This window comes from Sphaerodactylus townsendi, linkage group LG10 (genome assembly GCF_021028975.2).
Source record: "Sphaerodactylus townsendi isolate TG3544 linkage group LG10, MPM_Stown_v2.3, whole genome shotgun sequence".
Classification (NCBI taxonomy): Eukaryota; Metazoa; Chordata; class Lepidosauria; order Squamata; family Sphaerodactylidae; genus Sphaerodactylus; species Sphaerodactylus townsendi.
In genome coordinates, this window is record NC_059434.1 from 68,163,110 (window position 1) to 68,186,603 (window position 23,494).

The 23,494-nt window shown below is 42.3% G+C and overlaps 1 protein-coding gene across 1 annotated transcript in view; it reads right to left on the minus strand.

Annotated features, from left to right (window-relative positions):
• The window catches only part of BANK1 (B cell scaffold protein with ankyrin repeats 1), a 187,310-nt gene that overhangs the window by 159,416 nt on the left and 4,400 nt on the right, over positions 1 to 23,494 (minus strand). Inside the window, exon 2 of the mRNA XM_048508832.1 lies at positions 198 to 596. Coding sequence (XP_048364789.1) covers positions 198 to 596 — 399 coding nt within the window. The remainder of the gene's footprint in view (positions 1 to 197; positions 597 to 23,494) is intronic.

Genomic DNA, 23,494 nt, shown 5'->3' on the forward strand with positions numbered 1-23,494 from the left:
TCCCTGGCCAATTCTCTTTGAAGTCGCGGGAGCTTCACCACGTGTAATTGGCCAAACAAATCATGATTAGGATTAAATCTGACGTTGTTAAACTTCAGAATATATTTTATATTTCAGAATATTTTAAAACCCTCCTACAATTATTATGATACCACAGCTACCAATTTTTAAAATCAAATGCAATTTTTTTAAATTACCTTGTTGAATAATGTCAGCAATTACAGCCAAGTAGACTTCTGGGTTTTGATCAGTGGTAATCACCTGACTACTTTTGTCCAGACTGAGTATCTTATATGGAATGGCTGAATTCTCAACCCCGCAAAGCAAAACAATCACATTTTCAGGAGGCCGAAGAACCTTTTTCAGAAAAAGACTTCTGTTTAAATCCAGGAAGTTTAGAAGCCCACTTGACAAAATCAGTAGTTTGCATCTGTAAGAGCACAAGGATTGCTGTTCCAAATGATGAAGTGATGCAGCATCTATATTGTAAAGCAAGATGCTGTTTTCTAATGTAATGTGCTCAAATATTGACTTTAAATACAGTGCCCATTCTTCTGAATCTTCTTCATAGATCACAAGAATGTCTTGTGTTTTTTCTAAAAGGAAAAGAAAAGAATTAAAAAGAGTTATCACTTTATGTCACAACCTGACAGGTTGGTTTGCATGCCAAAATTCATATGTACTTGTTCCTGGGAGGAATTCATTTGAAACCCCCATTTAAAATGTCACATGTAGATAAACAGCACCCATCCACTGCCAATAACAACATGTAGTCAATGCTGGCTGTTCTCATTAATTCACACCTTTTCCAATTAATGTATTACTGATTTTGAGTACATGGTAGATAGAACATGTGCATATTGTCAGGATATTATGTTTTCTTGCCCAAGGTACACGTTACCTAGACTCTCCCTACTTGTCCTGGCTCTAGGGAATAAAAAAAAAGTTGTTCGGAGCATACAAAGACTATTCACCTGCTGAATAATAGTGATGGCGGGATAACTGGAAAAACCGTTGAATTTTTATTAGAAGTGCTCAAGTCACAGACTTAATGGAAGCTTGATCATCTCTTCCTTACCAACCTTAAGTGCTTTGTCCAGTTTTATGTCTTGTTTTAACACCCGCTCTGTCCTGTATTTTATTTTTACTGATATGCCTAATAAAGGTCAGCTGAAATTGAGTACATGGTAAGTTCAGTTTATGCTGAAACAATCATATGAATGTATCTTCATGGGCTCAAATTATTAGTTTGTCCCCAATTAACTGAAGAGAGAATTCGCTTGCTTTCATATGAATGCATCAAACATTTGGACCTGTAGTATTTCTTTCTTATGATTATTTTAGCCTGTTTTGGGAAGTTAGCAACCCACATAAGCAAAGAGTTGTGAGAGTACACCATAAACAATAGAAATAAACATGAAAAGGGTCATTCAGCCAGCCATGTTAAGGGAGCAATAAAAGTAGAAATGCATTGTTGAAGGCTGTCATGGTTGTGGGTTTTCCAGGCTGCGTGGCCACGGTCTAGTAGTTTTTGCTGCAAACATTTCACCCACATGAATAGATGACATCTTCAGAGGTATGTCACGGGAGAAACATATCTCACTGTGACTTACCTCTGAAGATGCCAGCCATAGATGAGAGTGAAATGATAGGAGCAAAAACAACTACACCATGCCACTCAGCCTGGAAAACCCACAACAGCCAAAATTGGAAACCCTCCTGAGAAATTTTAATGTAAATTCTCTTTGACTCCTATCAAAAGTTATCCAAAGTTTATTCTGAGAAAGGACTTCCAACTTTAATTTGACTTTGCCCTTATGAAAAATGTAGCAATAAGAAGGGCATCAGCAGCTTCTTGAATCCATTTTTGGTTTTCTCCCGATCAATTCTCCAGGCTTTTGACTTTGAATTTTGATTTAGATTAAATATTATCCCTGAGTCTAGATGATTGGTAAATAAAAAGTGCTTGCATACCTTAGAATTATGAACACAAAATGGCTCTCACATCACACGCTCTAAGTATCTCATAACAAGCTGCCCCAACGAATCCACATTTCTGACTTCTTTTTACTAAGCTTAATCTACTTTGAACAATGCTTGTCCAGAGTTTGAGGCAGAGGCTTGGCAAGGCAGAAATGTGCCCGGTGGACCCCAGAACGCCCCTGTCCCGCCCTGGAACGCCCCTGCCATGCCCCCAGAACACCCTCGCCACACCCCACAGGGGCGCGCACCCGGTGCATCGCACACACCCCTGCTCCCTTGGAGCTACACCTCTGGTTTGAGGTACGTGGAGTTGGGCAGTTTTCCACTGAAACCTGCATATCCTCAATGACACTTCTTAAATCTGTCTGGTTTTCTGGCATGAAAGAATTGAAGCGGCAGTGTGAGAACATGTTCTGAACAGCAATAATTTATTTATTTTTATTTCATTAGTTTTATATCCTGCCCTATCCAGCCCCATCTCCGAATATCTTGATTCTGAAATCCTACCTAGTAAAAAGATTATCAGTTTTTAAGATATTAGCCCTCAAAACTAGATGAGTTTGATCCAGCTGTCTTTTTAATTCAATCTCAACCAATTCCCCATCTCATTAGGGTTACTGTCCTGCTATTTTTATATACCATTCCCATGATCCCCTGCCTAGCCTTTCTTGGCGGTCGAAGGGACCTCTCTATCCTTTTTCAATCCAATATGTGTCTTCCTGCGTTCAGGTAAAAGACCAATTTGATAAGAAAGTAGAAGTTTACTACTTATTAGGATTACTTATTTTATACATAATTGATAAAATTGCCTGCAGGTGGAGCCTAGAGATCTCCCAGAATTACAACTGATTTTCAGGTTATAGAGATCAGTTCCCTTGGAGAAAATGGCTGCTTTATAGCATGGACCATATAGCTGACTATATGGCCAAGCTGAACTCTGCCTTCCCCAGACTTCACCACAAATCTCCAGGAATTCCCCAAAACCAAAGATTACAATCCTACTAATCAGTCCAAAATGAAACAGCAGCTAATGAATCTATTCAGGGCCTGGTCCAGTGGTTCAGTGACATCACTCTTTTATAGTTTTTATTATTATTAAAATTATTTTAAAACAGGTATCAAATCTTTCTGGGGAGGACATCATTCAAGTGTCTCACAACAAGAATACAGAATTGTCAAAAACATAAGATGTAAGCAATTAATGGAATCTTAAATGCAGTAGACAAACTTGAAAACATTTTACATCCCAAGAACCTATTGCTCAAATGCCTGACCCAGTTTTTTTTGCCTAAATGTGCCAAAAGGATGGATCTATATTTAATAGTGGTGAGCTGATAAAGCCATTTTTTTAAATTTCTATGTAGTCATAATTGGTTTCAGTTACCACACTTTAGTTTCTATTTGGGGTTTTTTTTTGTGTTTTTTTTTCTTTGACGCCATTTTTTACCTTTTATACATTAAAAGCAATTTGTAAGTGATGAAAGCAGAAAAATGACACAAGTTATTTTTAAAATTGAGGGTGAAGAAAAGAGAAACTGGTACAAATATTAGAATTCATAGGCTCATTTCTCACTTGGAAGAAATTAAATTAAAATGTGAATATTTGAATTGGACCAGACAGGTTTTGAAATTCAACCTTATCCTTAATTCCTTGATTGCAAAGGGAGTTCTGCTGTACCTCAGAAGATGAAGGAATGTTATGGACCTCAACCCAAGGGCCATTTTAGCCTGGCCATTGTAGCCATCAGGGAATTTCCTAATCGACCATTGGACTGCCCGCCCCAACTTGGGCCAATCCAGCCCACAGTACAAGGGCCACACCTGGCCGGAGGAAAACAGGGCTGGCCCAGAGACTTTCTGCCAAGTCAGGCCAGGTAAGCAATCCCTCCTACTCCCCACCCTCCCCTCACCAGTCAGGATGCACCCCAAGCCACTATATAATCAGCTCACTTGCCTGCCAGTGGGAAAGGAGAAAGTTTGCTTGAGGGGCAATTCTGTCATACTTGGAAGTGGCACTACTTCTGGCTGATGCTCCAGGAATCACTGAGAACCACAGAGATCAGGGGGTTCACCCACATCCATGATTTCTGTCACAATTCCCTCTTATGCTTTTTCTGTTGCAATGTGGGCAAGTGAATGGCAAACCAGTTATTTTGCTGGCCAGCCAACCAGCTGGAGCACCCACAAGCCACTAGGTGACCAGCCAGCCAGTGTGACTGAACTGGGGTTGGGGTTGCCACTTCCCTCTGGCACCCTAGGCAGTAGCCTGGGGATTCCTAGTGGGTGAGCCACCTGTGAGAAGTATACATTTTTATCAATGATGGCTAAACTGTGCAACTGTGCACTTAAGGGCACAATGGAGGACTATTCAATGATATTGTGACTCTGTTGTGACTTGTGGTGACCCCTGGTGGGTTTTCCAAGGCAAAAGATGTTCAGAGGTAGTTTGCTGTTGCCTGCTTCCATATGTTGCCTGCACCTGTGAGAAGTATACATTTTTATCAATGATGGCTGGTATTCCTTGGAGGAATACCCTGGTATTCCTTGGAGGTCCGAGCTAATTGGAAGACGAGAGCCATAAATGGAACAGATCATTTGTATGAAACTACAAGTCACATGTTTTTCTCCTTCCTCAGAAATGAAGGACGGGAAGGCAGAGAATTGCTTGAGACTGTTATCTGCCATATTTTTTCCATACATGTTTATTTTATGTACATTTTTGCTTTTCAGATTATTACTGACCTTCAAGTCCTTGAGTTGGGGTGGGCATAAAACAAAACAATTGATTCCCGAGCCCTTCCATTTGGCTACACTGGAATCAATACTGTGAGATGGAAAAGTACCCAAAGATGCCCATGATGTTTACAGATTTTGTAGGACAACACTAGAAACAATGCTGAGCCAATATGGCAGTTGACAAAGTCTCACAAAAGCCTCCAGAGAGCTCATTTGATAATTTTCTGAAGCCAACAGTCATAAACTGTCAAGTTTCCGTTCTGCTATCCAATTCAGTGTATCAGATCTTACAGACCCCGTTAGGAAACATAACAATTTCACACATAATTTGCATTTCTGACTTTTATTGGTTATCTCTATGAAAATTGCGTGAAAGAACTTTTTGTTTACCATCCTCATTTCACAAATGGCTTGAGAATAGGAATTCAACATGGACTACACTGGCATCCGCTTTCTTGCTAAGGGGAAGTTCTCCTTGGCCCAAAACAATTCATTTTGAGCTATATACCTATATCCTATCTTTTGTGAGACTTTCCTCTGTCAACTGCCATATTGGCCCCTTGGAGCACACACAGTGCCTACCCACATGCATAGGTCAGATAGGGCAGCTGACTACCAGATGGAATCACAAGTTGAAACCACCATCCTAAACTTTGAAAAGGCGGTACAATAAGACCTTCAGAAAAACTTTGCTGGATTTGACCAGTAGTCCATCTAACCCAGGGGTCTGCAACTTGCGGCTCTCCAGATGTTCATGGACTACAAATCCCATCAGCCCCAGCCAGCATGGCCATGGGAGTTGTAGTCCATGAACATCTGGAGAGCCGAAGGTTGCAGACCCCTGATCTAACCCAACACCTTCCTTCACACAGTGACCAACCAATTGCCTGGAGGGCCAAAGAAGCTGGGCACAGAGGCCCAAGGCTTCCCCTAATGCTGCCTTCCAGCTCTGGCATTCAGAGGTTTGCTGCCCTAGTATATGGGGGTACCCTTTCAGTCACCATGGCTAGTGCAGTCATTTCAATAGGAATGTACCTTGAATAATTTTCCTAGCCTGGTTTGCCTTGGGATGTTTTGCACTCCTTCTGTACCAGTCCACATATTAAAATGTTTTAAAATACTAGATCAAATTAAAGTAGACAAGCTTAGCATTTCTGGAGCTTGACTGCATTTTGGGGGTTGGCAAAAATGAAGCATAATTGTCCCTGTGTCAAGACTACTGTAGAGAATAAGATTCTATTAGCTGCACCAGGTCTCTTCATCATTAACAATGTGTTCCATGGCACAATATGACACAAGAATGAATACAGGTAGTCCAGTTGCTCCAGGCTTATTTCTGCAGGAAGCATAATAGGAATATGTTCCAATAGCAATTGTTACAGGGTTCCACAGCGGGAGACAGGAAATAAAAGCAGCTCACCAACATTTTTAATGGCATGAAATGCATCCTGCCCTTGGCGATAATTGTGTAATTTTACTGGGGGAGAGGGCACATGAAGATATTTTTTCTGAAGCTATTTCAGATTCATATCAAATTATTAACTGCAACTGTAATATAGCCGAATTAAATGCGATGGGTTAGCCTACCTTACTTTTTAGTTCTGAGTTTATGTCAGGACAAGGGGAGGGGGAGAGAACTTCAATCAGGATGCCAGCTATTTCTTTCCTTGTAATACTAAGCAATTATTTTGCTAAGATTTATTCTCAGCCATTCAAAGTTTCCTCATGTAGCCTGAATTCTCTAACACTTTTGTACACAGGAGTGATAGACAGCAGTACATGCTGCACTGGAATGTGGACCAACGCTAAATCAACTTCCCACTGTGAGTCCACCCTCAGTCCAATCTAAACAAAGAAATGACAAAGACCTTAGCTGAGAAAAAAAGCTAGAGACCAATGAAACCCATGTTGTTTGTCTGTATAACTAGTGCTAGACACATTCCAATGGAATATTACTGTGATTTTTAAAAGGAAAATAGAAAAGTTAAATACACGTCTGTGTGGTAGGGGTTCCATTATGGAGTCTACAGAATGCCAACATGGAGCTTGTAGAAGGAGATTTTTCCTCACTTTTTGCTCAGCAATGTTCTGTAACACCTGAAGAGTCAGTGGTGACTCCCATGGACAAAGCCCCATGCAGAATGGTAAACGGCAGTGAGGAGCAAGAATGATATGAAATGATCCAAACCACAACTCAAATGTACTCAACATATGGTTTGGCCAATCAATTCACATGGGAAGCTTGTTACATAATTTTCTCTAAACTTAAAGATCTGTGCTGTTTCTTAAAGAAGCTGCATTAGGATTGTAGGGACCATATCACTCCAGTCTTGGCCTATCTACACTGGTTTCCAGTCAATTCAATCTCCAGTTAATGGACTGCATGTAGCATTACCAGTCGAGAAAGATAATGGTGATCTACATAGATGCAAGAATGCTCTCAACTTATTCTGCTGAGATTTCTGTCTAGCAGCACATGCAACAGGAGTACTGATTTTTTTTCTCCTAACAGCAGTTATTGCATTGTTGCCAACGGAAAGATTTTAAAACTTGGAAGAATTTCCAAAGGGGTTTGCAATGCAGTGCAGTCAGTTGTTATGAAGAAATCTCAGAAGCTTCATTGCATGCACATAAAAACCTTATATTTTCCCCCTGCAAGACAAGTTCCCTTTCCCTCTCCATTTTCACCCCTCCCCCCCAAGACATGACTGCTAGAGATATTAGGTGGGAGGTATTAGGTGGATTGTTTTTATTTATTTCATGGGGTTCATATTTTTACATCATTATGCTATGAATTCTTTGCTGTAAGCCACCTGAGCCCAGGCGTGGAGCGAGGGGAAACTGCACCTGGGGCACACGCGCCCTGCGCCCCTGCCGCAATGGCTCCTGCCCCCACCCCACCCAAGAACACCCCCACCATGCTTTCTCCATGGCCCAGCCACACCCCTGTCATGGCTCCACCCGGGGTGTTGCACCCCCATGTCCCATGGATGCTACGTCACTGTCTTAGCCCATCTGGGGAAGGGCAGCCAAGAAGATGAATAAAAAATAAATGAAATGAAATAAATGTTGCAATTTAGAATGGTGGTGGAGGTTTTGGGAAAGCAGAATGGGAAAAGTTCCCCAACAAAAACCCACAATCTGCAATTTTTGTCCAAGCAACCGTTTGTGACTGACTCCCCTACTAAGTTGCCATTTTGTGACTGATAGCTTCCAAGCTTTGGAATTAGGACCAGAAAAGAAATACTTTCTTCCTTTCCCTGACCATTTCCATGTTCCCAGCTTTGAAACCCCACTCCTAATCAATGATGCATATTGAAGTGTCAGATGGTGGTAAGGAAGGCAGTTGGCCAAACCACCTGTGTGGAATAAGATGCCAGTACTATAGAGGGTTGATGAGAAAGATGTCAGTGTGTGGTGGATTTGATTGGAAGCAGGTTCAAGAAAGAGCAATTTCCATAACTATGATGAAATATGAAATTCTGGAGGAACACAGTGGTAACGAAGAGGATCAGAAATGAATATCCATCTCAACCAGAATTATAAGGACTCACTAACCATGGGTGGGAGGTAGGGGGGTACAGTTATCAGCTACAGGCCAGGAAACTCCTGAAGATTTGGCGATGGAGGATGGGGAAGATGAGGACCTCAGCTGGTATAAAGTTCATCCTCCCAAGTATCCATTTTCTCCAGGGAAACTAATCTTTGTAGTCTGGAGATGAACTATAAGTTCAGTGGATCCTCAGATCCTACATGGAAACTGGTGGTATTCCTAACCTGAATGGAATGGATTTTTCAACTTTTGTAGCAAAATTCTCTATGCATTCTATGTTTATTTTAAAAATGTGTGAGATTCTCCCCATCTCTTTGTCATTTGGAGGGGGGAGGGGAAATAAAGTCTAGTTTAGGACTTCCTTTGCATGCTTTTCAACAGGGATTCCTTAGTGGCAATGTTCCCTGTAAGCCACACGGCCACGTGGACAGACACTTATTGGTGCTGTGCAGATTGAGCGGCCGCTGGTAGAGGGAGCTCTTACAGAGCTCTTGCAGGTGGCTCTGTGCTACTAAGTGGTAGGAATGTTCCACGCAGTTAGAAGGACTTCCACAATTAGAGGGACTATTGCCTAGTGGCAAAGGACATCTTTACTGCAGCCTTGTACTTGTTTGATTTTCAATATGTCTGATATATACAGACATGTTGATGCATGTGACATTTACTGATGAACATGTCCTCATCTAGTCATGTATTTGCATCTTCAATAAATACAGTTCTGAGCCTCAGATCTCATAACACCTGTTAAGAACTTAAATAACAGATACAATTTTAAATACATGTTTAATTTTATTTTATTTTCATGTTCTTAGAAAATTCCCTGTACTTTGGTTCTGGTGGATTTTCCAGGCTGTGCGGCCGTGGTCTGGTGGATCTTGTTCCTAACGTTTCGCCTCCATCTGTGGCTGGCATCTTCAGAGGTGTATCACAGAGAAAAGTCTGTTTCACTCTTCTGTCAATCTCCTGCTTAAGTTGACCTGCTTAGCATATAGAGCATGTTTCTTCCTTTTGGAACAGGGTCTTTAAGGAAGTAAGGGAAGAACTATCTTCATAGGATGGTAGCATTTATTGTGTTGGGCCAAAGACCATTACAATCGGAGTGCACAAAAGGGAACACAGACTAACTGCATCAAAAACAATATTATAAAGTTAAAAGCACATAAAACACATTAAAATGCACACACATCTTGCCTATGTACAGATAAAGTATTACTGCTTTTAGATGTAGTTTTAGCTTGATATTTTCTTGGCTTCCAAGGCAAACTGTGCCACTTAATAGGACACATATTGGCCTAATCAGAGAGAAGTAAAATCAGTTTCTCTACCACAAAATAATGTATATCTTTTAAAATGTCATGGGAAAATTTATTTCAGGCCTTTATGTACAAAAGGCAGAACAGAATATAATGTGGTAGATGTCTGGGGACCAAGGTCCACAAAAACAGATGTGAAGCAATTTGTGTCTGTATCTAGAATAGCAGAAATCACACAGTTGTTAGGGTCGTTCTAAGATCAGACAAAGTAATGCTATATTGATAAGAGGTTCTTCCATAGTTATTTTTGTACAATTTGAACTACAGAAACATTCTGGAGCAATGATCTTTAAGATCCACTCTCATATACTGAGGCTGGATAAGGAGTCACCATAGGTGTTGTGAAGGGGGCCCCGAGGGGCTGAAGCCCCAGTACAACTTGAGGGGATCATGTTGGGGTGCAATGTCACACAATCAGGTGCCTCATCCATGTCCCTGCACCCCCTAGTCTCCTGCTGGTACCAGGCTATTCCTAGCAACCCTACTCCAGTCAACAAAAAAACATTAAACTGATTATAGGAGAAAAATAGTTCAGAACCTTCCACAAAGGTCAAATCGGACTCTCCAGGTATGGAATCCATTTTGCATTTAACATTTGCCAAGAAACTCTCAGGAATACCAGTCGAGGATCTTATTTACTTTTTCACTACATGTCATCTGCCATATCCCCCAAAGAATAGATCCCAGGATACCGACATGTTTATATGATGTATAATGCAACTTAGTTCCTCGAACTCTGATTGCATCTCCAAAACCACCTTACAAACCTTTCTGTGACTTCCTCCTAGACTTTGCAAGGAGACAAATGATTCCTCCACCAAACAGTAATGCTTTATTAAGTATATTACCCTTTCAGTTAGGCAGCAGTCACAATAAACCATGCTGGTTGCCTTGTCACATGTCATACTGGTCACCTCTATACATTGGGTGAATCACTTGGGCATTGACCTAGCTCTGGCAAATACTCAAGCAGGGGTGCCGAAAAGGACTGCATGGACCTCTGCTTCTGCTTCACGCTATTTTGTTTTGATTACTCTTCAGCTGCTAGGGAAACTGGCCCCTTACAAAGGATAATTCTACCTTGTTTCATCTATGTTCAACGACACAGGTCCTGTCCTGTACCTTTGTTCTGCTGGTGCTCCTCTTTGTCTTTTGTGGAGGTCATTCTCTGCTGCAGAGTGCCCTTCCTCTTGCACTGAACACTCTCACTTGCAAAAGGGCAGTGTCTTTCAAGAAGCCCAAAAGTGCCTAGTACAAGAGGAAAATGCTCCACTGCAGAGGACCACCTCCACAACAGATGAAGGAGGGCATAAACAGAAATCAGCTTATTATTCCACAGGTACAATTACTGCTACTAAACCACTGCCATGCCAGAAGGTCATAATTGCCAAGTCCAGATTGTGAAATTCCTGGAGATTAAAGCAGCAACCGAATCAATGGGTGCAGCCATTGCTGCTGGGGTGAGCTAAGGAGGCAAAATAAGCCTGCAGAAGCATAGCCGGACGGCATGCTGCAGAAGGGTGCAATGATTGGCTCCGGGCCGGTAAAGGCAGGAGGAGCCTGAGTATATAAGGGGCACCACACCCAGAGCTCGCCCTTCCTGGCGGCGAGACACAGAAAGGCGTGGCCCACCCACCCTCCCTAAGAGTTAAGGGGTTGTTGCTTGGTCTAATATTGTCGCAGCCCTGGCGGGTTGGCAACGGGAGTCGCAACATCTGGGGAGAAAATGAGCCATCCGGCAGGTTCTCCCAGGCTTGTGCCCTGCGGAAGGGCTGGGGGTGGGGCGGGCAGGCTGGCAGACTGGTAGGCTGGGCCGCTGCCCGACACCCCAGGGAGTGGGGAGGGTCGGGCCGGTAGGCGGCCGGGAGGCTTAGCCGGTGCCCGACACCCCAGCAAGCTTGGAGAGGATGGTGGGCCGGTAGGCAGCCATGGGCTTAGCCGGTGCCCGCCTCCTCAGCAGGAGCAGGAAGGGTGGAAGCCGGAGTGTTACCTCTGGGGCTCCCCTTCCCGCTAGTGGCCCCAATGGGGATTGGGGAATGTTGATGTTGCGACCCATTTGCTGCCCTAGCTTCTCTGTATATAGTTTTGATATTATTCATGTTTATATTAATAAATTGGGCTGCGGCCCAATCCATTTTCCAGCCTGTCGTAGTTGTGTCATTATTTTGGCGGAGAAGGGTCTCACCATCTGCACGCAATAAGGGTGCAGCTTGGGGAGGAGAGGGTTTGGGAAGAGGAGCAATGGTGGGATTCAGCAGGTTCGCAGAACCAGTTGTTAAAACGGTGCTTGTAAACAACCAGTTGTTAAATTATTTGAATCCCACCACTGGAGAGGAGTGAACTCAGCAAGATATAATGCCATAAATTCTGTTATCCAAAGCATTCCTTTTTTCCCAGATAACTGATCTCTGTAGCCTGGAGATCAGTTGTAAGTCCAGGAGATCTCCAGAACTCACCTAGAGGATGTTAAGCTTAGTACGTGAACCTGTTGATTTAGCTATAAATCACACAGAAATGAACAGGACTTCATTCTTTTCAAGTAAGAATGTAAAGGACTGAAATAATCCGTAACCTTTGCCAGACTGAACCCCGCAAAACAACTGGTACAGTAATAGAACAATTGTATTTCTTTTATAAATGGAAAATAAGGATTCTGTCCAATTGAAACTCAATAGAATTTATTCTTGACAAAACAAAGCTTTGCTTCCCCTTCTTGTACTTGCAAAGATATTTATTAGCCCTGAAGTGAGGAACAAGGGGGTAATCGTATGCTGTCATCCAGAGTAGAAGAGAGTTTTTTTGACAGGGCGAACCATTCTTGAGGTTGCCTGTGTGCAGCCACCCATGAAAGCATAATATAACAGAACAACCAAAAGCAGCACCTAAACTATTGCTTAGACAGAAATATTGATTGTGTGGGCTTGAGAAAGCGCAGAGTGGGTTTTTCCCTCTTGTAGTGCATGCAGGGAATATAAAAACTGTAGGTGGGGAAGGGGGCAGACACTCATGTCAAAAATGATTAGAAGGAAGGCGAGCAGGAGAAGTGTTCCAGAAATATTTCCCTGGATTTGTTCCTAGGCTGTTTTTCAGGTTGCTGGAAGATAAAGTTAACAGATCACTGTTACTGCGTTGAGGGAACAGCAAAACAAAAATTAAGTACTTCTGTGCTTACCTAGGAACCATTTATTTACAACATTGGAAGATCCAAGTGGAAACAGAATGGGCAATCTAAAGGTAAAAACATCAATTTCAGCTTGTCCTTTTCAGGCCTAGTTCCTCCTTTATGTTAAAAACAAGGGGGGAAAGGCTACAGCTGAATGCAATTTATCTTTCTGGTGAGTGATAGTGTTGCAAAACAGCTGTAAAGCTGCCAGAAAGCCAATTCCTGGCAAATGCATTTGAGGCACATGACAACAGTTGTAAGTTTTGTTCAAAATAATGAGTTTCCCTACATATCTGATTTACCGTTGTTTTCCCATTAATATTAAAAGAATCGGGGGGGGAGGGGGAGGTACTACATATCCATATATAGACTTGGTTCTCATAGGACATAATGGGTGTAATTGATTGTTGGCTGATACTTGGAAGTGTTTACATCAAGTATGAGTAGAGCTGGCCTGACCTGGATGGCCCACCATAGCCCTCAAAAGTCCATAGCCCTCCAACCTGAAGGCTTTGGAGGATCCCCAATGAACAAGCAAGGTGTCACAGCAACACTGTGCTGGTGTATAGATATATCTGCAAGTTACAATGGCACTGGTGTTCATATGACATCCTTTAAAACCTGTGTACATGTATCTTTGTGCTGTCGAGTTAAATCAACTTACAGCGACCCCAGCAAAAGGCTTTCAAGGCAAGTGAGAAGCAGTGGTGGCTTGCCATCATCTTCCTGTGCAGAGCCTTCCTTGGTTTCCCAACCAAGTACCTTCCCTGCTTAGCTTCCAAGATCTGATTAGATCGGTCTCTGCCAGGCTGCCTTCTCTCCTCAAACCCATGCACACCCTTTGTTAAATAACCTCACAAATGCTAGTCCTAGCACCCCTTTCCAGCAGCTAAAAAACAAATATTTCATAATGAATGTATCACTGATACATTTATTATGTATCACGGATGCATGCCAAAGAAAAGGAATCCCATTATACACCAAGTAGCTAAAGAACAGGCTCTTCGGCCAACAGTCATTAATACTCTAGTAGGAAGCAGCTCTAGAGTACTGCTAAGTGCACTGTCTCATCATTCTACAAAGCATAATCATTCAAGCACTGTTTGTCTTTTGTATTTTCTACTGGCTTACAGCCCCATCCACAGCTCTTGGTGGCAGGATGTGGTGCTGCTACGGGGCTGCCCTGCTACCTCCATGGCCTTTTCCCCACTTACCTTAATCCCCCCTTTGCCGCGCGCTGCTCTCAGCACGCGGCATCCCTGGCATGCGCCCGGGCATCCCCACGACCCCGCGCTCTGCATGGGGTCATCACAAGTCACCGTTTAAAAGAGCGCCAGGGATGCCGCGCGCTGAGGGGACGCGGCAGCGTCGGGGCGGCTGCGCTGTCACCGCCCCTGTCGTGGGGAGTGCCGGGGGACCCCAAACTACTTTCGGGGAGTAGTGCAGGGCTTAAGGTAAGTGGGGAAAGGCCCCAAGAGGGACATCCGGCGGTATGGGGAGTGAAAAATGTTACGTTATCCCGACTGCAACCTACTATACATTTGCTGGGTGGAAAGGGCTTTAGACTTGCTCTTTGGGAAAATAAAATATAGAAACACATTCAACAAATATGAAAACTAAGCAATTTTAGATATTTTGATCTAAAAGCAGGAGTTTTACATATAAATTAATAATTGATTCAGAGGTTAAGGTGCAGTACCAAACTATTCAAACATTTGCAGAATCACTGCTCAAAATAATACACGACAAAAATACGTTTCTCTCAAAACTTGCTTCTCCCATATGTTTTCTTGCAGTGGGGATGGAAGTGGATGGGAAGGGGGATATTTCCAGTCCCTAGTCTAAAGCAATCATGGTTGTGAAAGGTAATGGCTCTAGCTATTAATAGTTTTAATATAATATGAAACAACTTTATGTCCATGAGCATTAGCCAAAAAAAAGACAGATAAGACAATTTAATGCACAAGTCATTAATTGCTAGAAGATAGGTCAATTAATAGTAATGGGTAAATAAAACTCAACTCAGGCCCTTTCCGCACGGGCGGTAAAGAGCACCCCAGGGACGCTAAAAACAGTGTCCCTGGGGAGGGGTTCGCATGGCCGCTGCCGCTGCATTGCAGCAGCGCCGGCCTCGCAACCCCCGAGCGGCGCAAAGATGCTGCTTCTGAACCTCATTCCCTGAATGAGGTTTTTTGGAAGCAGCGTCTTCCAACCGCTGCCGTGCGAATGGCAGCAACTGGAAGGCACCATTCCCCCCCCTTTCCCTAACACCTTACTGTCCCCTCTGGCCTTCCGGTGCTCCAGAGCTGTCACGCAGGGCAGGGGGCGTGTCCCCTGGCCTGTGTGATGCACCAGAAAGCCAGAGGGGATGGTAAGGCATTCGGGGAATGGCACAGCCTCTGCACAGGCTGCGCTGTCTTCCTCACCCCCACAGGGACCGTCCGTGTGAACAGTCCGGGGGAGAGGGGTGCGTCAGCGTCGTTTATGCCAACGCACTCCTGCAGTGTGGCCATGCGGAAACGGTTTCAGTAAAACTTTTAGGATCCTAAGTGATTCTTTTGCACAAGCCCCTTTGTAAAGACACAGTCCCCTTGTTTCTTTGCTAACTTATGCTGTTAGATCATTGATCCATCTATCTTTCCAATCTACTCAGATGGTCCCCCAGCATTTTATCCCTGGAGATGCCAAGAACTGAACCTGAGACCTTAACAGTGCAATTCTAGGCAGAGTTTCACCCATCTGCTCACTGAAGGGCTTAACCCAGCTTAGGATTTTCCTGTATATGTATAGAATCCTCATTAAACTGGTGGATGATATAATAACTGGAAGAAGGCAGAAACTTAATTCAAAATAAGCTTAGTAAATTGGAAAGCTGGGCTGAAATGAACAAAATGCAATTCAACAGAGAAGTGTGTGTGTGCCATCAAGTCATAGCTGACTTAAGCCATTTCCCCACTGAGAAATTAAAGCTGGACACAATCAGGTTTCAAAAGAAAGAGCACCTTTTCATTGTGGTTTCTCCCTCCCCACTGCAGTGTGTGTCTAGTGAAGACCTTGATGTCTATTGTGGATTCAAGCAATGTAACACTGCTCACGAACATGCGATCTGCTTGGCGGATCTGCTCTTTCTTTTCCTGATTGGCTGTTGTGTTGTGTTGAGGCAGGAACTTTTTTAAAACTTTTTTTTCCGCATAGGCAGAATTTCCCTCCCTTCTGATTGGCTATTGTGCTGGAGCAGGAACGTTACTCTGCTCCGATTGAACATTCATGTTATTCTTCTTCTCGTTTTTATGTTCGAGCGTAGCCATGCATAAACAATTTATCAAAATCATTATACCGTAGCTTCCTATTTACGTTCCTTTGTAGCCATGCCCAGCGTGATACAAAAAAAGGCTGTGCGAGCTCTGCGCACAGCCCACTGCACTCTGATTGACTGGAAGGTTTGAAGGATGGGAAGAATAAGCCGTGTTTCTCCCCACCGATCCGGCCTCAAAACGTGATTGGGGAAAAAAGGTGCAAGTTATGAAAAATCACAGGATAAGGGGGGAAGTGCGTGCCAGAACTGGGATGAATCTGTGTTCGGCACTTGAGCGGTGGGGAGTTCTTGCGTAAACGGTGTTTTTTCACGTGAGTATCACGTGATAAATTGACCGGGGGAATCGACCTTATGGTGATCCTGTGAGATTTTCAAGGCCAGAGACAGGTCACAGTTCTCTCAGAACTCAGCACAAGCCACCTCTGAGATCTGAGAGAACTGTGACTGGCCCAAGGTCAGCCAGCAGGCTTCATGCAGAGGAGTGGGGAATTGAACCTGGTTATCCAGATTAGAATCTGCTCTTAACCCCGTGGTGGCGAACCTTTTGCACTCCAGATGTTATGGACTACAATTCCCATCAGCACCTGCCAGCATGGCCAATGCTGGCAGGGGCTGATGGGAATTGTAGTCCATAACATCTGGAGTGCAAAAGGTTCGCCACCACTTTCTTAACCACTACACCATGTATACATTTAGCAAAAAATAACTACATGCACAGGTATAAGTCTAGATTAGATTAGACTAGGAGACCGATGAGACCCTTTCTAACTCTGTAACCCTCTTCATGCAAAGTATGTGCTTTATTACTGAACCACATACCTACTTCCACTGAAACAAATAGCACTGGTTTCTCATGTGGACTTTTCCAGCCTGGCGTACATTAAGGCATACAGCCCTAACCTTACATACTCCTTTTCTTCCTTATGCACATATATTGGAACATTCTCTGGTACAAACTGATGGGAATACAACCTCTATTGTTTATTTTTATGCAAGTTTGACTCTAATCCTTAAAATTATTATTGAATAAGTTTCATTTCCTCATTGATGTTTTTGTTGGATGGCTATAATGTAACATCAATTTAACCAACATGACAACCATCTGGTCAGATATTTCTACTTAAGTCAACCCTAATATTTCAAAACAGAACATTGTCATATGTCTGAGGCATTTTATTTATTTCAAAAACAGCAGAAAAGAAGAACAGGGAAGGAAAAAAAATACTCAAAACACAGCAATTAACTTTAAATAGTAAAAAGTATATATAACATGGGAGGGGGTGTCTGTTAGGGTTAGGAACAGACTTCCCTCTGTGATGCACCTCTGAAGATGCCAGCCACAAATGCAGGTGACACGTTAGGAACAAGATCCACCAGACCACGGCCATACAGCCCAGAAAACCCACCACAACCGCCCCTGGTCTGATTTCTACATTTTCTGACCTCGATCCGGGTTTGTTGAGATCCTGTTCTTTCATAGGGACTGCTGTACAATCTGTGGTGTTCTAGACATTTCTGTTTTGCAGATAATTCATCTTCACTCTGCTTAGTGTGAAAACTTAATGCATAGAATGGGATGTTGCAATACTGATGGCTCCTCGCAAGGAATATTACATAATTTGCTTATAACTCATTTTGTAGGTCATTCATTGCTTTTGTGACATGCACTTCTGGGGATTTTTCTGTCAGATGTGTACAATACACAAGACTGTGCAATTGATTCATTCTGTAGCTATTATTAAAATCTAGGTGAGTGACAAAAGAACAGCATATCTGAATTAGTCAATCAATGAAGGAAATACAGAGATAAACCCAAACCCTGAATGTTCTGTTAGCAGAATGGGATATTTCCAAACTAATGTTAACACCAGTAGCCTTGAGTGCTTCTGCAGAAAATATTTTGTCCTCACTTTAGTTGTTTCAGTCTCTAGCTGATGGATTCAAGTAAAAAAATGGATGTGTTCTCTTCTAAACTTGCATGATCTGTGAACAGAACTGATGGAAAGCCTACAGTGATAAGATTACAGAGTTATAAACATGGAAGTCAAGAATTAAATCTTTGTTGAGTACCATAGTATAGTGGTAGAATACTTCCAGTAAGGTACCAGGTTCAATTGCCACCTTCTCCAGGTATACAGATCAGGTAAAAGATGATGTGAAGGATTGCTACCAGATAGCCATTGTCATTCTGACTAGATAATACTGATAGACCAATGTTCTTCTTCAGTATGAGGCAACATCATGTGTTTAAGATAGTAGGCCAGATCTTCTTTATGTACCAATAAGTAAAACTTCATTCTTTTTTTAGGCAATTACAGTATTTCCACCAGATGAATTTCCACCAGAATAACAGTCACAATAGTCTTTGCACCTAAAAGCTTGAAGCCAGGGGCATAACGAGACAGCCCCAAGGGGTCTGTAGCCCCAGGAGGCAAAACCTGGAGGATTGGATGCCCCCCTCCATGGCATGGCCACCCACCACCCACGACAAAATTTTTTTTTTGCCCTAGGATATTATGCCTGCAGGGGTGAAGTTTTTAGATTATATCAGCACTGGGGTTCTTCAGCATAGTCATCAGGGAGACTGTCCTTATTCTACCTCCCCCCAAGTTTATGAGGGTTTGGTTCAAGGAGTCTCAAAGTTATGGGACTTCCTCAGGCAGTGTCTTTATCATCTCCCATTGCTTTCATAATGGGAGCCACAGGTTGGAGCTGGGGCTACAGTTTTGAGGGTCCATAACTTTGGCCCCCCTGAACCAAACTGCACCAAACCTGGGGGGATATCATCAGGGCAGTCTCCTGATGATTACCCCTGGAAAGTTTTGAGACTGTGCCCTCTCAGAACTTCAGCTCAGGCCTCGTGTAACCAAATTTCATGGAGTGCATAATACAGAAAACTCACTTCTAGAACATTCGATTCTTTGGCACATTTTCAGGATGTTCCTGCAAGGGGGCACATTTTTTGGATAATGGGCACCAAAATTAGAGTATTACCTGGAAACTGTCCTTATGGTGTTTCGAAAGTTTGAAGTTGCAGTTTGGTTTAGTCTGTGCCAATAGTTATGGACCCTCAAAGGGGTACCTGCACCGCACATTCTTTGCTAAGGAGATGGGGGCTACCCATTTTGAGGGTCATAAAACTTTGAACCCCCTGAACCAAGCTGCACCAAACTTGTGGGGTGCCATCATGACAGTCTCCAGATGATATGCTGAAATTTTGGTGGTGATACGTCCAAGAATGCCCTCCTGCAAGAACATCCTGAATTCTTGCCCAAGAATCTTTGTTCTGCATTGAAGTTTTCTGCATTGCATGTCAATGGGAGATTGCAGGTTGAAAGGGGGCACATTATTGAAGGCACAGTCTCAAACTAGGAGCCCTCATCAGGAGATCAGCCTATTTATACCCCCCCAGGTTTGGTGCAGTTTGCTTCAGGGGGTTCACAATATCAGACAGGACCTCGGGAAACTGTAGCCCCTCTATCTTCCCTATTAGTCTCTCATTGGAAACTAATGGGGATAGGGCACCCCTTTTGGAAGTCCATAACCTTGGACACCCTGAACCAAACCTCACCAAACTTGGGGGGTAGAATAAGGATAGTCTCCTGATGATATGCTGAAATTTTGGTGCCGCTAGCTTAAAAACTGCGCCCCCTGCAGGTCAAAAAATGTGAAAACCACTAAAATACCCAAAACTAGACTCCAGCATTTTGATGCCCCCCACAAGATGATGCCCTGGGTAGCTGCCCACCTTTCCCATTGGGCATTACGCCAGTGCTTGAAGCTATGAGAAATCTGCAATAGAAGAATATTTGAAGCTCAGATTCGTACAAAATCTTAGGCTGATTCCGCATGGGCCAAAAACGGTGATGTGAAAATAGTGTGAAAACAGTATAAATCCTTTTACACCATTTTAAACCCTTTTACACCATTTTCACACCGTTTTCACACTGCTGTTTTTGGCCCATGCGGAATCAGCCTTAGATATTTTCATTTTTTCCTAGTGATTTTTTCCTAGTTTATACTTTATACCCTTTATACTTTATACTTATTAAAACAGGCAAATGGTTCTTTTCTCCCCACACCCTGGATCGCCTTCACAGGTATATATATACTCCACCTTGCATCTACTACTCATCACATCCTCTGAAGATGCCAGCCACGAGATGCAGGTGAAACGCCAGGAGCAAATGCTACTAACTGGCCAGCCATACAGCCCGGAAAACCATAAAACATCCCAGTTTAACTCTGGTTAGGATGGCACTGTAACAAAGTAAATCCTAAATCAAAACAGAAGTGAATACGATGTGATCCAGAGCAGCAGTCTGGGAATACTAGCTGACCAGAACAAATTACAAATCCTGTACTGCAAAAGGATATTATTAATTATCTGCCTCACAAGATAATTGTGAGGTTGCCATGAGAGAATTAGAAGACTCAAAATGATGAAACTTCTGATGAAAATTACATTCTCTAACAGATCTGAGTATTTGTTAATCACAATAAAAGCTGTCCTGGCTAATAAACAGGTTACTAATCATGTCCCTATGGAGGCTTGGTAGCCAGCTAATATTTGGGATATACATTTTAATGGAGGAATTGAATCACCAGACATAAGTAATATATTTTGGGAGGTGCAAGCCAAAGATACTTCTGGTCAGTTTGGTTCTAGATTGTAGATTATGTAGACAAACCAGATTCATACCTTTCAAAGTACTATTTTGTGTTCATTGATTAATTATAGTACCTTTCTTTCTGGTTCCCTTTGTATGAAAGAGTTCATCAAGATGTGTATTTTAGATCTGTATCATGACATTGTTTGAATGTTTTGTTTATTTTTGTAAGCAACTCTGAGATCCAGATGCTGTTACAAAAGCTTATAATAAAATAAATATTTTAAATATAAATATATTATCTCCATTAATAAGACAAAGCAGAACCTCCACTATTAACAAAATGTTGATGTTATGAATCTACTTCCTCTCCTTAAGTCAACATAACCTTTGTTTAAACAGCATTTATATTAATTCAAATGCCAAACTAAACATCTATATCTCCCTAAGTACCAATTTCAGTGAGTCCATTCCGCACCCTGTAAACCAAAGTTCATACTTTGTACCACTGTGCTTGGAAAGGACAAAATATATTTATTAATTTTCTAATTAATAATTTATTAATTCTGGGCATTGCTGCAATGTACAAAACAAGGCTCTTTAAAGAAAACAGTATATTATTTAATGGTCATTCCAGATTTTTAATTTAAATGATTTTTTGATGAAGAGATTGATTTGATAGAATGCTGTTTGATGACTAATGTGTTTTTTGAAGTCGTAAGCAGACATTATTTGGAATTCAGTCATGCTATGAAAATACCTCTTCATCATATACTGACTGGTAATGTAAAGAAAATCAAAGCTGTTCATTGAGGCTTTTAATAACCATTTATGGAGAATTGCCAGACAGTTTCAGTTGTTAAGCATGTGATCAGACAGCTATATGGACTGAGTTGTTTTCTGAACTCAGATGCGCAACTGTACTAAACCCACATGTAAATGAGATCCTGCATACAGCTAATCTAAAATTAAGCACTGAGACTTACAGTAACATTGAAAACCAAGTGACCACACATTTTTTAAAAAATCTTTCACTTCCTACTATTGTTAGAGCCACTGAATATATGAATCCTAAGATTACAGCTTGAAGAAAAACAAGAATTTCTCACACACTTAAAAATTCCTGTAGTCATTTTTTTTCAGTTTACAATGTCATGGCAATTTTGAAACAGAGATTCTTATTTTCCAAAAGGAATGACAGTATTTAATGATTAGCAAACTGTTGGATCCAGTGACTCATTGCTGCTAAATGAGCATTCATGGAAGAAACTTTCCGCTGGAGGAAGGCCCCTCGTGAGGCAGAAGGAGGCACTGGATTCAGCCCAATATTCTTGTGGGAGAGAATTACTTGTCTGTATGGCATGAGTAAAAGTGGCAGGATAGTATAGCCTGATCTTGTCAGATCTTAGAAGCTAAACAGGATCAGTATTTGAAAGGGAGACCACCAAGGAAGATGTTGTAAGGGAAGGCAGTGGCAAACACAGAGGTGGGATCCAGCAGGTTCTCACAGGTTCCCGAGAGTAGGTTACTAATTATTTGTGTGTGCTGAGAGGGGGTTACTAATTGGTGATTTTGCCACGTGATTTTTGCCTTAGTTACACCCCTCCTCCACTCCTCAGCAGTCGCAAGTAGAACTTGACAGAAGCAATCCCTAGCAGGAGGTGCACCCAGGCTGCGTGGGCAGCCTGTGCCTCTGCGCACATTCATTTCCCCACCCAAGGACCTGACGAGCTTGGCTGCATCCTTGCCACAGCCCCTGGCCCAGCAATGCCCTCACTGAATGCCCGGGCCACTCTACCTCTTCGGTCAAGTGTCTCCACCCAGCCCCATTGGCACTACACCACTGTTTGAATCCCACCACCATGGGAACCTGTTACTAAAATTTTTGGATCCCACCACTGGGCAAACACCTCTACTAAGCTTATTTTAAGAGCAAGGGTGGGACCGCTACGCTTGCCTTCCAAGTTGCAGATTGCACCAGTATTTAAGAATTTCTATTTCAACAACTGTCATCTTTGCATTGCAACAATTTAGGCTGAAAACAATACACAAACCTGGTGTCTGGTTACACCATTTGTCTTCGTGAACGTGGAGAGAAACAGTAACTCATTCTCTGTCACTGCCTACCCAGTGAACTAAAGATGGATGTTACAAAAGTTGAGTCATGATGCATGCTTTTCCTATACTTACCGTGTAATCTTATCTTACGTATATTTAGATGGAAGTATGTCACACTAAAAAACACAGTGACATGAAGAAAAAGCACTTGGTCTGAGACTATGGTTGCCAATGCCAACTCTGAGTTTGGAAATTCCTGGAGGGGGATGGAGCCTGGGGAAGGTTCCATTTGGGGAGAAGAGATAATGTCTAAGCAGCACATAATGTCTCAGTGGGGCATAATACCATACAACCTGCCTTGTATTGGGTTGGAATTTTCCTTCCCAACACGTTAACTTTACTTGATCTTTTTCTGACATGGAAAACTATTAAAAACTGTATGAAGTGCTACCAAACTGATGAAAACAAATTGTTTTTTCTTCTGAATTCATAGTTGGTTTGCTACTAATTTATTTGTTTGTGGCATTTATACCCCACCCTTTACAGAGGTTTCAGGATGGCTTACAAAATTAAAACAACAATAAAATCATCATATAAAACAATCATTAAAATAGTATTATACTGTAATATGGTTATAGAAGACAGTACAAGGGTCCTGTGTGTGCTTATGAGTGACAGATCTGCAAAGTCTTGAAGCTTCACAGATGACTTCAGTGAAACCAGCATTTGTAGAGACAAACCAGGATTCAGTGACTGATAAGT